At 40.3% G+C, this 15,467-nt stretch overlaps 1 protein-coding gene across 3 annotated transcripts in view; it reads left to right on the top strand.

Moving 5' to 3' along the window:
• The window catches only part of PTPRM (protein tyrosine phosphatase receptor type M), a 790,291-nt gene that overhangs the window by 373,329 nt on the left and 401,495 nt on the right, over positions 1-15,467 (top strand). For all 3 annotated transcript variants that reach the window (XM_049619708.1, XM_049619706.1, XM_049619707.1), the window contains exon 7: positions 3,091-3,384. In XM_049619708.1, the coding sequence (XP_049475665.1) occupies positions 3,091-3,384 (294 nt within the window). The remainder of the gene's footprint in view (positions 1-3,090; positions 3,385-15,467) is intronic.

The raw sequence follows: 15,467 nt of genomic DNA on the forward strand, positions 1-15,467 counted from the left end.
ATTTGGAGTAGTGATTTCCTAAAAATGGGAAAAACTAAAGTCCATAGAGTTCGTAACTAACTTTCTTTCTTTCTTCCTTCCTTCCTTTCTTTCTTTCTTTCTTTTCTTCTCTCTCTTTCTCTCTGTCTCTCTTTCTCTCTCTTAATTTTTTTTGAGTTTGTAACTTTCTTGAGATCATGCGCTGATTTGGCACCAACCCTCCAAATGAAACCCAAGTCATTTTTTATCTTCTTTCCTATCTTATTCATGCCTGCCACTGCTTTTGAAATCTGGAACATGAAAAAGAAATATTTAATAGAGTCTCCATAATTTGTGTGTATGCATCTATATCAATATTATTTAATTATGTGAGGGATATATTAGGGATTCACATGCATATCTATTAGCTGTATGTTTATGTATCTGTATGTGCATAAATTCTTTCATTGCTGGCTTGGTTCGGAATTACAGTTGACCCTTGAACAATCAAGAGTTAGAAGCACGGACCCCTGCATAGTTGAAAATCTACATATAACTTTTGACTTCCCAGAAACTTAACCAATAGCCTGTTGTTGACTGGAAGCCTTACCATAACATAAACAGTCAATTAACACACATTTCGTATATGTATTACATCTGTATTCTTACAATAAAGTAACCTAGAGAAAAGAAAATGTTATTAAGAAAGTCACAAGGAAGAGAAAATACATTTACAGGACTGGAAAAAATCCGCATATAAGTGGGCTTATGCAGTTCACACTGTGTTCGTCAAGGCTCAACTCTTTTGATCATAATTTTCACTGTCAATTGGTCACGTATTTTAAATTGCTTTTTATCACTTGGTATAGATTGAATTCCTTCCTCCCTCCCTCCCTTTCTCCTTTCCTTCATTCCTTCCCTTTGGGAAAATGTATTCAAAATTTATATATTGACTTATTCTGGGACTGATTCTTCCAGCAAACCCACAAGTATTTTGGGATGTCTGTTGCAATTGTTTGCAGGTTCTAGTTGAATCTTTCATTTGATTTCACATATTTGGTACTTTTCTTCATGGGGAATTAATAGAGAAAATACTCTCAGGTCAAACAAGCACTAAAGTTTTGTCTATTTTAGGACACTAGTAACAATATCCCAAATGAATGGGTGTGCTCAACTAACCTTCGTGGCCTTGCCCCTGAGTTGTAGTTTGAACAGCAGCTCAGCAACCCTTGCTAGCATTTGTGACTTCAAAGTAATTAACTGCTCTTTCAGCCTGGCTACATCACTGCCTTAGGATATACTATAAAAGGCCCATTTCATGTCTCGGTTCAAGGAATCGCCTAATGATATAAATTGATGTTAAATCACGATGAGTTGAGTAAGAACTGTTTAAAGAAATGAAGAGCTAGCACAAAGTTGTAGTTTATGAACAATAGGAACATAGTTTAGTAAGTTTACATGAACTTTATAGTCCTCCAAATACGATTCATCCTTTAGTGTCTATTTTGACTCGGTGTAATGAGATTTCCCAGCTATTTTAGAAAGTCGATATGACTCATCACACTCCATCCACCAAAGAGAACTGATGTTGCTGTTTATATTAGATTAGTTTAGGCATCTACCAGGTGTCATCTCAAGGGCCAAGGTCAGGTGGTCCTGGCTGCCCTGAGATCCCTTTCAGCAGGAAATACGATCATGGTCAATTGGCTGTGTCTGCCGTTGGAGATGACAGAATTTGCATCATGCAAGCTAGCATAAGCCAGTAGTGGAATATAGCAGACTTTATTTTTTGTGCACTCATGAGCTAAATGAGGAGTTGAAATACACACACTCACACACACACACACACACACACACACGCACAAACCACCTGTGGAAACATTCGTGAAAACAAAATTAGATCTTACATTTCTTCTTGGATAGAGATTCACTAAGATAGAAATACATTATTTTGTACATTACCTCCTTTCTCAGTATCATGTGTGGCACCACTTCCAGTGACATTGGGCACACAGGATGCCTTCATTTGGTGCCTGGCAAGCCGCTCAACCGGCACCTCACTAATAAACTCGGAATGCTATTAAAAAAAAATTTTACCTACTTCTCCCTTTTCAGACAATGATCTAGAAAGAGTCCATCTCAGATTTTAAAGAATGAACGAGATTTTTTTTGGCTTTTAAGAGTATTAACTATTGATTGCCTAGAATTTTACCAAATTGAGCACAGCTTGCACTTTGCCTTAGAGCTTTTCTTTCTACTCTCTGCTTGAATCAGACTCATTCCTGAAGGTTCCTTGAACAGCAGCAGTGGCAGGCAGGCTTTGTTGCCCAGACTTCTTACTCCTGTGGCTGAATGAGTCCATTGTGATGGATTTTGGGGAAACAGGTCACCCTGGAAATGCATTTATGCCGAGATAAACTATAATTTCGGCCGTGTTTTCAAACTGATGATATCTTTGGGATATAAATATAGGGAAACTGAATTTAATATTCTAGATAACTGGCACCTTTGATGATTTCAAAGACATTCTCAGGAAGGAAGTTGGCAGTAGAGTGCCTCATGGAGCTTAAGTACTACCACTGAGAGAGCTTTTTAGCAAGTTACTTTTAGTGGGGAAAAAATCCTTTGGCACCTTTGTAGGTGTATGAGAAAAATGAGTTGTGTCCTAAAACAACCTGGGGGTATACCTCCTTGAGCTATCTTAGGTTTTAAAGATGGTTTACTTCACAAATTTGAACATTATGAAAAGCTGCACCAGCACACTTCTTAAAAATAACCTAAACCAAACTATTCTCATCAGTTCACTCCCGAAGTATTCATGGCTTCTGATGTTAATACTTGATGCACGTTTAGCTATTTAAAGTTTTTTTAAGCTTATTTATTTTGAGTGAGAGAGAGAGCAAGCGGGGGAGGGACAGAGGACAGGGAGAGAGAGAATCCCAAGCAGGTTCCACGCTGTCAGTGCAGAGCTCGACAGGGGGCTGCATCTTACAAAGGGTGAGGTCATGATCTGAGTCGAAACCAAGAGTCACGGGCTCAAGCGACTGAGCCGCCCAGGCGCCGCACACATTTAGCTCTTTTAAAACTGAAGAGCCAAGTGTCTGAAAGATAGCTCTGTGGTTTGCCTTTCAGAACCACCTGTTCCCATCGCTCCTCCCCAGCTCGCCTCCGTGGGGGCAACCTACCTGTGGATCCAACTCAATGCCAACTCCATCAATGGGGACGGGCCCATTGTTGCCCGAGAGGTGGAATACTGCACGGCAAGCGGGAGCTGGAACGACCGGCAGCCAGTGGATTCCACGAGTTACAAAATCGGGCACCTGGACCCGGATACCGAGTATGAGATCAGCGTGCTGCTCACCAGACCCGGGGAGGGCGGCACTGGGTCTCCTGGGCCAGCTCTCCGGACAAGAACAAAGTGTGCCGGTGAGTAAGGGAGACCTGGGACTCCTTGTTACTGCCTTTCTGGCGTTGACCTACGGCACGGTGTTTATCAGGTATTAACCTGCTCCCCAGCTCTGTCGGCATCCTCCGCAGGAACAAATAATTCCCTTCGCCCGGGAACAGTAACCCAACAGGACTTTGGGACCTCAAGGCTTGGTATTTCCAGGCAGCCTTCACCTCCTTTCTTTCCTTTTCCCTATTTTTTTTTTTTTATTTACACCTTCCTGTATCATCTAGTTTGTATAGGCATTCTCCGTAAGGTTGACGTAAACTGTCTGCTTTGATGATGTCTGCTCACAGGTCACATCGTCTCACCCTGGTCCCCTTGTTTTATGTTTACAGTTAATGCGCTTTTAGCCTGGAGGGGCACCGGAATAATAGATTCCATCTTAGTGATAGCTTTAAAGCTGTGTTTTTATTGATGGATGTTTAATGGAGGGGCTGCTTGCCAATGACGCGGGGCCCATCTGTAAACTAAGCAAGGGTGATTTGTGGGCTGCGTGCACTCTTCAAGTTTAGATTATAAAGTTGTAATTGACTGCGCCGAGCCCGTTCTACAGCTAAACTAAAGTGGGGTTGATGGAGGGAGAGATGTAGAGTCTTAGAAAAATCAAAACCTGAAGAAAGCTCCCATGAGAAGGTGTAGTGCTTTCTGTATGGCTACTTTCTGCCAGGGAAGGGGAGAGAAATAATACATGGGGATACTCAAGTGTTCTTTCCTCATTTAGATGAAGAATCCCTATATTGAACTGTGGGTTGTGGTGAGGAAATGCAATAAATTTTTATGGAATTAATTGAGTCCTCAGATAACAGTCTTTAAGTAGACACATCAGTATGTTTCGTTTCTTTTTTTAACTTTTGAAGGTACTCAGAGCACAGTCTGACCCTGGCTGGTGGGAGAAATGATTAAATCTGAACAGGTGTAGATGTTTCAGTATTTCTTCTTTATACTGTGGCATGGGTACTGTTTCCACAAGTTCAAAACTTTATGGAAGAATTCTGTATTTGTGTTGTTGTTGTGGTTTTTTAAAATTTCATTAGAAAAGGGAACAGCTACTTCCCCCCGCCCTCCCCAGGGATACATGATGGGCCTGTTCTAGCCAACTGAGTGTCCCCCACCGGGTGCTCAAGCCACCTGCCATGCAGGGTCTCTGGAGTAAACAGCAGTTCTGGACGGGCCCTTCACACAGCCCTGGCTGATGGCTCCAAGGAGAAAGGAGTTTGAAAACCCATTCTCTTCCTCACTTCTCCAAATGATGCCGTCTCCTCTTTTTAGTTGAATAAAACTGCCCTTCTTTTTTTTGTGAAACAATTTCTTGTATTGTCTTATCATCGCAACCAGTGGCTATGTATAACACTGTCTATATCATTTCGCAGTAGAGGCATTGCTCTCAGATCTGTTATTGATTTGATAACTGCCTTGTGAAGTCTCCAGGGCAGATACTGTCACCCCCTTTTACGGGTGGGGAGATGGGAGCCCACAAGGACCCGCTCCCCTCCAAGCATGCTCCGTTCGCAGTACGTTTAGTATGATTTCACCTCAGTGTGATTTTAAGGAATCCTATTTTGAGCATGGCAATATATAGTCTCCCTCTCTGTCCAAAAAAAAGGGTAGAATTCCATTGTCTAGACCGAGAGATGATACCATCTGTTCCATTCTCGTCACTGACAACCCCGCCTACGTAATGTTTCCAGTCCTGTTCTTCCTTCCAGATTTCGTCTTTTCTCTTGGTTTTCTGCCTGTTTCAGCTATTGACACAATTGTTCTGTACATTTCCCCTGAATATAATGCTTGTATTTTTTTTTTTTTTACTGCTGCCTGATGTGTACACGTGTAACTCTCAAAGAGACGGCGTGCCTTTTAGAACACCTTGTCAGTCCTTTTGAAGAGATTAAAACCAATTTTGAATTGATATGTGCACGCCAACACTCTGCCTTAAAAGGTTTTAAACCTCACTTAAGCAAGGAAGCCTGATGAGAAAGCATGCTTTTTCATCTTACTGTTTGCAACCTCCGGTTGAACTACTCTGTCAGTGTCATGTGCTGGTGTTGAACATGGTTGAAAGACCTGCAGTTGGACAAGTCGGTCTTGGGAAATAGAAGTATGTTAGGTCAGAGAGTCAAAGCTAGAAATGAGAGGGGGAGGCATGATAGGTGGGCGAGGAAAGTGAAGTCCAATTTCTCTTTACTGTATGAAGAAATACAGGTTCACCCTTTCTTGACCTGAGGCTTTTGAGAAAATGGGAAGAAAAGGCTGGTGGCCGTGGCTCATAAGCAGTGGGACGTCGTGGAAGGCAGGGCTGAGTTACAAGGCAGGATACAGGTGCTGCAGACTATAGACTGAAAAGTGTGGTACGGTCCCAGACTGTCACTCGGATGGTTTGTGGGCGTTTGGGGCTCCCAAGGAGCGAGTCATGGAGCTTATAAGCGGGGGTGGGGTGGGGAGGCTTTAAGCGTGCCGCCAAGTAGATGGAAAATGTCCGTGGCCGGGCTTGAACATGAACACCGAATGAATCTGATGGGGTGATGTGTGGTAGGAATAGTTGCACATTTCATCCTGTATGGTTTAAATCCCAACAGTACTACTGTAGAATTAGAGTAATAAAATTTAGCAGCAGAATATACAAAAAAGAGATTGAGGATTTGGCTTAAATGCCTCAGCCCTATCCCCCACCAAAAACAAAACAAAACAAAACAAAACGTACTATAATTTTAGGTTGCATTAAGAAAGCCAAACACCCATGTTGAAGGAGGTGATAATCTTAACGTACCGGTGCTAGGTTGCCTCACTGTAATTATCACACTTATTTCTGATCCCTGAGTTTTAAGCAAGAGCGCATGAAATGGACTGTACTCCAGGGATAGCACCCAGGTTAGGAAAGTTTCTGGAACCTTGCTCTACCAATGAGGAATGATGGAAAGAATTTAGAAAGGTGGTGGAGAAGAACAGAGGGCCTGTGCAAATTTGACAAGAACTGAATCATGAATGGTGAGTTTGCAATGGCTGATCCCTTCAAGCAGAACCTGACATTGTAGAAGGTGATTTCTGTATTCAGAAAAGGATTGAACTGGTTGACCCTGCAGATCTCTTCAACACGGAGATTCTGTGATTCTTGCATTGTTCTCTTTCTAATGAGATGGTCCATCGTATGTTTTTACCCTGAAAGTCTTTGACTTTCACTTTTATTTTATCTGTGTCCAGATATTCCCTTCTCGTGCTTGTCAAGTCCTGTTCTGCAGACTAGTGGAGGTCTGTGATGACATTTACAAAAATCTAAGCTCAAAGGGGGAAAATACTGCATTTTTAGCGCTGCTAAGTAAATTAAATTTGAAGAGATGACTCTTATTTTGAGATACGGCACCTGGCTTTTGTGTTAAAATATCCTTTTCATGAAATGATAATGCTGGAAGTTACTCAAGCCATAGTTAGCAGTCGAAAATGGAGGCTCTGGGACCAGGCTGCCAGGGTTTGAGTTCTGGCTCTGCCCGGAGCTGTACATGTGACCGTGGGAAAACTGCTTACCTTCTGTGGACTTCCACTGCCTTATCCATCAAATGGGGATGATAATAAAAATATATATCTTGGGGGTGCCTGGGTGGCTCAGTCGGTTAAGCGTCCGACTTCAGTTCAGGTCATGATCTCACAGCCTGTAAGTTCGAGCCCCGCATCAGGCTCTGTGCTGACAGCTTCTGATTCTGTGTATCCCTGTCTCTCTGCCCCTCCCCTGCTCACTCTCAGTCTCTCTCTCTCAAAAAATACATAAACATTAAAAAAATTTTTTAAATATATATCTTGTAGTATGGCCATGAGGCCTTCACGAGCTAATGTGTCTTAGGTGTCTAGAGTAGAACCTTACATATAGCAAATGGTCAATAAAAGTCAACTGCCATTTAAAATAAAAGTCTTTAAACATTTCCAATCAAAATAATTAGATGTTAACAACCTGATTTTGTTGCCCTGGATGTTTTACAAATAATCACTTACCTGGTGAATTGAAAATCTGAGGACCCGTTTTATATAACGGGCTCATAGAATTCTCAGCCTTAGAGCACTGCATTCATGACAAACGTCATTTCTCTCATTTCTTCTATGAAATCTGTTTCTTTTGGACAAGTTTTCGGTTTTCATTTCTGTGCCACACCACTGAGACCTGTCCTGTCGTGTTTTGGTGACACCCATGAAAATGTATTTGACTTCTTGCATTAAAACGGCAAAATCAGTATTTATTGTCCTTCTCTGGACGATGGAATTGATTTTCATGTGTGGCTAGTAGACACAATCTTGTTACCTGGTCAGATTTCTTTCAAGAATTGTAGCACACTTCTAGAGCTCTTGCTCCTTGTGTTTCTCAGAATTATTTTCAAATATATGCACAGGCTCTGTGCGTGTGACCTCGATCAAATCACTTAGCTTCTCTGGTTCTGTCTCCTTATCTTTAAATAAGGGCCATGACACCTGCTCTGACTGTATCAGAGGTGTTTATGAAAATCAGGTTAGATCTTATCTGTAAAGGTATTTTACAAATGATAAACATATTCTGCTTATGCAGTGTAGGGTATTTTTTAAAAAATGATTACGATAAGGAGCAAGTTTCAAGATTTATACACATACCCACGTATCTTCCAATTTTGCTGTTCAGCTATAGTTGAGTAACCTCGGAGAATTGAAATTACTTCAGTATATCCAGTTAAGCAAAATATAATTTAGTTTGTGTTTTCTACTATATCTTGTATTCTTATAATTATGTACAGCTAGATCCCACAAGCCATTAATTGGTAGCTCCTTGAAAAAGAGAAATGGGAGATGCTGTTAGATTAATTTTCACAGTGGACTTTTTATGTTTTATTTTGGGATCTTGATTTTATGTATCCTGGTTATTGTTTAACTGTGGCTGAGTGACTTGCTGAGAGCTGGCCCCAGGAGTTAAAGAAGGATGGTGGTAAACTAATGACCTAAACAATTAAGATTGGTAAGAGTGGGAAAAAAGCAAAAGCAAAAACAAGCTGAACCGAAATATGTTCTTTAGAATTAACATAACGGAGCATCTGGAAAAAAGAATGATTGCACCTTAACAAAAATGTATTCATGAAATATTTATTGAACACCCAAATTTACAAGGCTCTGAGGGTAGAGCAACTGGACAAGGTCTACCCTCCGAGCTGATCTCTTTGGGGTATGTGAGGGAGGAAATGTGCAGTCAATAAACAAATATATATACATACATATATACTATCGTAAATGCTGCACAGAAAGACAGAGGAGCTAGAGAATGGAGGGAAGCAGGAGATTTTCTTATTAGAGTACCTTTTATTTTTAATTGTGGTAAAATCACATTCCATAAAATTTGCCATCTTAACCATCTCTTAAGTGTATGGTTCAATAATGCTGAGTACATTCAATCTCTAGAACTGATCCTTTTGCAAAACTGGAACTCTGTAGCCATACAAATTCCCCAACCCCCCTCGCCAGGCCCCACCAACTACCATTCTGCCTCCTACCTCCATAAATGTAACTACTAGGTGCCTCTTATAAGTGGAATCGTGTAAAATTTGCTCTTTTGTTACTGGCTTATTCCATTGGCGTTATGTCCTTAAGGTTCATTCATATTACAGCATGTGTGATTGGACCTTTTTAATTAATCTGATAATTGTATTGTTTATACTTAGTTCATGTGACTTTTTGTAAACTATTTTGAGACTTTAAGCACCAACTTGGGCTTCTAATGAAATTCGTAATGCTCAATGTATTAATTTTTTAATGTTTAGTTTTTTGAGAGAGCGAGACCAAGCATGAGTGGGGGAAGGACAGAGAGAGAGAAGGGGAGAGACACACATGAAGCAGGCTCCAGACTCTGAGCTGTCAGCACAGAGCCCATCGTGGGGTTCGAACCCATGAACCGCAAGGTCATGACCTGAGTGCTCAATGTATTAAAAAACACTTCATCTTTATGACTCATGGAAGCCTTGCCTACTAAAGCAGGTAGTACTGTTGTGCTGCCAGAGAGTCAAAATATAAATAAGTACTCTAGAAGTACCTTTGCAGGTGGTGCAGCCGTCCTGTCAGCCGTTGACCTTCTGTTTGCCAAGAATAGAGTGATACAAGAAATTTTAGATTGTGTTTTACAACGTACCATTCTTTTAAACTAGTAAAGGTGGGTACATTTTATGCCTATTTGCATAGAGGTGTATATTTGTTCTATGTATACCTCATTGGAACCTTTACATCATTGTAATAGAAACTTCAGAGCGCCCGGGTGGCTCAGTCTGTTGAGTGTCCCACTTCGGCTCAGGTAATGATCTCACAGTGCGTGAGTTCGAGCCCTGAATTGGGCTCTCCGCTGTCAGCATGGAGCCCACTTGGGATCTTCTGTCTTCCTCTCTCTCTCTCTGCCTCTCCCCCGCTTGCTTGCTCTCTCGCTCTCAAAAATAAATAAACATTAAAAAAAAAAAAAACTCCAAACATATGTTACATTAAAATTTCTTTTTGGTCTGCTCAGTTACTTCCATAACATGTAATTAAAGCCCTCTTATCTTCAGTGACACGAGACGTGGGCCATGTTTCCCATGTGCTTTTGGGTCCCTACCCCTTCAGATTCTCTATGGTCTGGGACAGATTGAGTTTGTGCCCAACCCATTGTGGAATATTTTCATGTATCTCCTGTTCTTTGTGACAGCAGTTGTTCTGTTGCACGAGAACAAATATATTTGTGTGTATTTGTTCTCGTGTGTCCTTGCCATGGGCTTTGATGAACACATGTATACGTGAGCAAGGGCTCAGAGGCCCTGACCATGGAAATGCTCTGTGGAACTACAAGGCTGCAGTTTCATGTGGTTTTTCAACACACACCCTGAGGATGTCTCTTAGTGTACTTTTACAGTAGTACCTTCTGTCCTACCTGCTCTTGTCTAAATCTCACGAGATTTTGGTTAATATTGGTTTTGAAATGTTAATCCCCGGGTTTGCTAAATGTGACACTGGAGAGAGTGGTTTTATTTTTATTCATTTTTAATTTTTTCAAAGTTTATTTCTTTTGAGAGAGTGAGAGCAGGGGAGGGTCAGAGAGAGAGGGAGAGAGAGAGTATCTCAAGCAGGCTCGATACTGTCAGTGCAGAGCCCGATGCAGGGCTCGAACTCATAAACCATGAGATGACCTGAGCCAAAATCAAGAGTCAGACGCTTAACTGAGCCACCAGGCACCCCAAGACTGGTTTTAAATACACCTGAATGAGATTCACATACGGGAAAAGAGGAGTGATAGCTTCTCAGCAAGGGGGCCTTACATGATGCCCAGACTGTGTGATACTTGCATTCCACTGAAGGCCAGCATCTCTGTGTCTTAGTTCTACTTGTGCGAGAAAAAGAATCATTCTGGTTGCAGTGGGGCTGATCTGAAATTATACCCTGCCAGGAGTTGCTTGGGTGGCTCAGTTGGTTAAGCGTTGACACTCGATTTCAGCTCAGGTCCTGATCTCACCTCACGGCTCATGAGTTCGAGCTCCACAATGGGCTAGTGTGGAGCCTGCTTGAGATTTTCTCTCTGCCCCTCCTCTGCTTGTGCTGTCTCTCTCTCAATAATAATAATAATAATAATACCCCTGCCAAAACCTGATTTGTTTTCTTCCTGTATCAAGGATAGCCCAATTTGTCTTTTCCGTACAAAACTATCACAAATACGAATTTGGACTTACACGGTTGACCCATGGGCCCTCATGAGCAGGAGGGAGCCTCTCTAAGATCTAACAATGGCTGCTATTCATGGGAAATACAGGCCAGAGACCTCACTGAATGGAACATAATTTATTTTTAATTTAAATGTATTTACTAGGAAAAAAAGTAGTGTTCTAGTTCTACTTCTGAAACAGCTCTGCCAAAGGGCATCATGTTTTTAATGCATTTCCAACACATGAAACCATTAAGAACCTTTTTTAATTATAAACATTAAAAGGGCATACGAAGTAGTTTCCCTATGAGGCTCTAGATGTAAATACATTGCATTAAGTAGCATCCTTGCATTTGGGCAGAGGACAGACTCATTGTGGCAATGCTGCATCTTCTTTTTTTTATTATTATTATAATATAATCAGCAGGTGTGTACAGGTCTTTATGCCCAGAGGCTGCATAGTAACCTCCACCTCAGATCCTGCTGCCTTTAAAGACTGGGTCAGCACTTTCCCTGTGTGTGAGCCCACGGGCATGTGGCATCGCCACCCAGGCACCCCTCTTTCACCTTAAAGTCTGACTGACTCGAGTAGTTCTGATACTAATAGCTAAAAACAGCTCAACAAATTACTTCTCTGTTCTGGACCTAACCTTCCAGGTAATTCTAGTCCCTGGCACCTTCTTCTTCATAGCACTGCCAGGAGAACGAAATGGGCTAATGCATGAAAAACGACTAGCCAAATACTTTGGTCGCATGGCACGCCCTGAATTCGAAGTAGGCTTGCTAGTGGATTCTGATCAGTTTATAAAATTCATAAACTTGTCACCACCTGAAGCTAGTGCTACCATGGCAGAACCCTCCAGTAGGACTGTTAAGCCGAGCAGGTTGGGTTTTATTTGGCACACCTACATCAAGTTGCAGTTTGCTGTAAGTAACACAAAACATGCATGTATGTCCTCAAGCTAATGTCAAAAAATGATTACACGTTCACTGGAATCTGGGAGAATGTTGCATTTGGACTCTTTCAAGTGTCGTCAGGGTAGAAAACCGCGTACGGCCCAGAGTCACTGGAGGGTAGCAAAGAAAATAGGGTAACTGAACTTCACGTGCGAGACATCGTTATTCCGTGATAGTCGGGTGTGTTGCAATTAGTCGTGACTTGAGGAATGTTCTGACACTTTAAACCTTTGAAGAGTACTGCCCCCGACCCTGTCACCTCTAAGTTGGCCCAGAACACGCCAAGCTTGACAACCACAGTTTGATTAGAGCAACAAGGCAGCCTGTGGAATATGAGTGTTTTGGGGGGACGTCTTTCCTTTTGCCCTTGAGCCACAGACCTCAGGTAGTTTGGGGATCCTTATTGAATGAGATCGGAGATGAGGGTTCTGATGCTCTGGATGGAAGGAACTCAGGTACACAGGAAAAATCGTCCACTGTGAAGACTTTCTGAGACAGGCTAACCTGTGTTCTATGCCCCTGAACCAAGAGCAGAAAGATCTAGTCTCAGAATGGCTTTTATCTTCAGAACATCCTAGGAAAAGTTCACTCATTCTTAACTTCCCAAGTATACCACGTGTTTGTACCTGAGCCCTCAGATGCAGCATGTCCAAAACCAAGGTCAGGCGTTGGGAAATACAGTAGACAGATTTCATCTTTGACCTCTTATTCCTGTGTGCCTCTACCCATCCTTCCCTAGGCATGCCCAGATTCATTCCCCTCTTATCAAACCAGCTGTCAGCATATTTGTCCCCGTTGATGTGGACAGATAACTCATCAGAGTACATTCTATGGCATTTGGCCTCCAATTAGAGCTTGCCTGCTCTGTTCTGTAAGGATAAGGCTGTTCGTGTGGTTTAAAACTAAGTTAATAAGTAAAATACATGAGAACTAAGACCTGCACAGTAATAACAACAATTATGAAACCTTGATGGTATGTCAAGATTTTAGTTTACGAGGGTCAACCATGTTCCTTTGCTTGTTTTTTTATAAATATTTTTTATAAATTTTTAGAATATAAAGAACTGGTAATTGCATCACATATTAGAATAAATTGCGAGGGAATAGATAACTTTAAAAATGAATAATGCATATCAACTAGATTAAAACCACAAATACAAGAAATTTTATTAGGATGTATGGTTATACCTTTTCTTAAAATAAGAATGATAATAGAACTGTTTGATATCAAAATTGCTGATCTTCCAACCATGTTATTAATTACACTTGTAGAAGGAATAGTATAAGTAATAGAACTATTCAGATAAAATATTTCTATTGACCAAATAGCAGCTCTTCTTCTATATAGATCTAGAAAAGTGACTGTAGACACAGATTTCCAGTGGGCATTGAAAACCCTCTCTAGCTTAAATTAGCAATAGAAAAGATACAGATGTTAATATATATTTCTGCTAAATATTATATATTGCTATTTCACTATTCGTGAGATAGACTATATTGCTTTTAAGTTGGATCATGAATCATCAAAAGTAACATTTTATTTGTTAATGTCTGTATCTTTTTGTCTATTTTAATTACTGAAGTAATAAGTGCCATATAAGGCGGCAAACAATACAGAAGTTAATAGATGCTCACATCTTTCTTTCAGTTTCTTTCCTGGGGATAATACTTAAGTGTTTTCCTTGCACATCTCTCTTTATGCCCATATAGGCATATAAATATCAGTATATGTCCCAGATCTGTTCCTTACTGCTCATTCTATCAGAATGAGATCATATTGTACATGGTATTCTGCAATTTTATTTCACATTTGTCAATAGTTACTAAACATCTCTCCAGTTGCTAGAGTCTAGTACTATTTATATTTATATTTATATTTATATTTATATTTATAATTTAACTAATTCTGAGGAGTAGCTATTTATTTCTCTGGAATATGGGTACTTTAATTACTCAGCTCTCCTCCCTTTTCTTTTTTTATGTGAGCTCTAAGCCCACTTGAACTCACGATCACAAGATCAAGAATTGCATGCTCTACCCACTGATCCAGCCAGACACCCCTCAGCTCTCCTTTTTTTGATGGGTAGGGAGGTCATTGTTTTCTATTAAAATGAATATTTCAATAAATATTTGTACATATATTTCCTTATATTAAAATATTTTTATTTCTGTAGGTTACAGTTTTAAGGTAGGACTGGTGGGACAAAGATAGATGCATTGAATATTTTAGGAGATGTTGTCAGATTACTCTCCGGAAGGTTCTAGCATCAGCAATGTGTGACAGTTGATTTCTGAATGTACTTTTGAGCAGTGAATATTAATCTCTTAAATTTTGTTTTTATTAGCTCAGATATGGCACATCACTATTTTAATTTGCATTTCACTTTTTCTCGTGTTTCTAATTGACTTTTTATATTACTTCATCATGAACTTACCTATTTCTATCCTTAGGATACTTTTCCAATTGTTCCCTTTTCATTTTGTAGGAGTGTTTTATATAGTAGGATTGTTAACCATTTGTCCTATGTTTTTTGAATATTTTCCCTCATTCTACTATTTGCCTTTTGACTTTATTCATGGTATATTTTATTAAAGAGAAATGTTTAAATTTATGTAGTTAAATCTATCAGTCTTACCCTCCAGGGCTATCCATATACTTTAATATATGATAAAACTGTCATTAGAATTTAAATCAATCCAAATGGAAGTGAATTTATTATCAGTAGATAGCCAGATATGAAGTAACATTTGCTAATTAAACTCTTATTTTTCCCTGTGGCTACTCACTTTCCAGTCTTGTTTTAGAAGTTATTTTCCCACATTGTCTTTGAATATTTTAAAAAGAGTTTTTATACTTAGATCTTCAGTCTGTGAAATTCTGGTCAGAAAGTCTTGCGGGGAAGACTACAGGACTGGGGAGTCTTCTGGGAAGGGTTCCTTTGCTCTTTAATTATGTACAAGGAAAAATGATCTTTTCTCACCTTTGCTATGGGATGCTGTATGATGTGGTATCCAGGAATGCAGCAGGTATCAATTGACCACCAGGAAATCAGCTGAAAGGATACTGAGTAGGAAAGCTGAGTGGACATAATCAAAATACTCTCCATCCCTCATTTTAGTTTGTTTCATTTGTTTATTCACTTATTAATTTATTTGACAAATACTTATTAAGACTCCATGATTTGACAGGTATCCTCTAGGCTTTGGGAGAAGCCCAAAATGGTGAGAAAAACAAATGAATACATTGCCCTCATGGATGTAACTTTCTAATTCAGAAAGTCTTCCATTGGTTTTTTGGGGCGCCTGGGTGGCTCAGTCAGTTGAGCGTCCAACTTCAGCTCAGGTCATGATCTATTTCATGGTTCTTGAGTTTGAGACCCTCGTCGGGATCTGTGCTGACAGCTCAGAGCCTGGAGTCTGCTTTGGATTCTGTGTCTCCGTCTCTCT

Source organism: Panthera uncia (genome assembly GCF_023721935.1).
Source record: "Panthera uncia isolate 11264 chromosome D3 unlocalized genomic scaffold, Puncia_PCG_1.0 HiC_scaffold_8, whole genome shotgun sequence".
Lineage (NCBI taxonomy): Eukaryota > Metazoa > Chordata > Mammalia > Carnivora > Felidae > Panthera > Panthera uncia.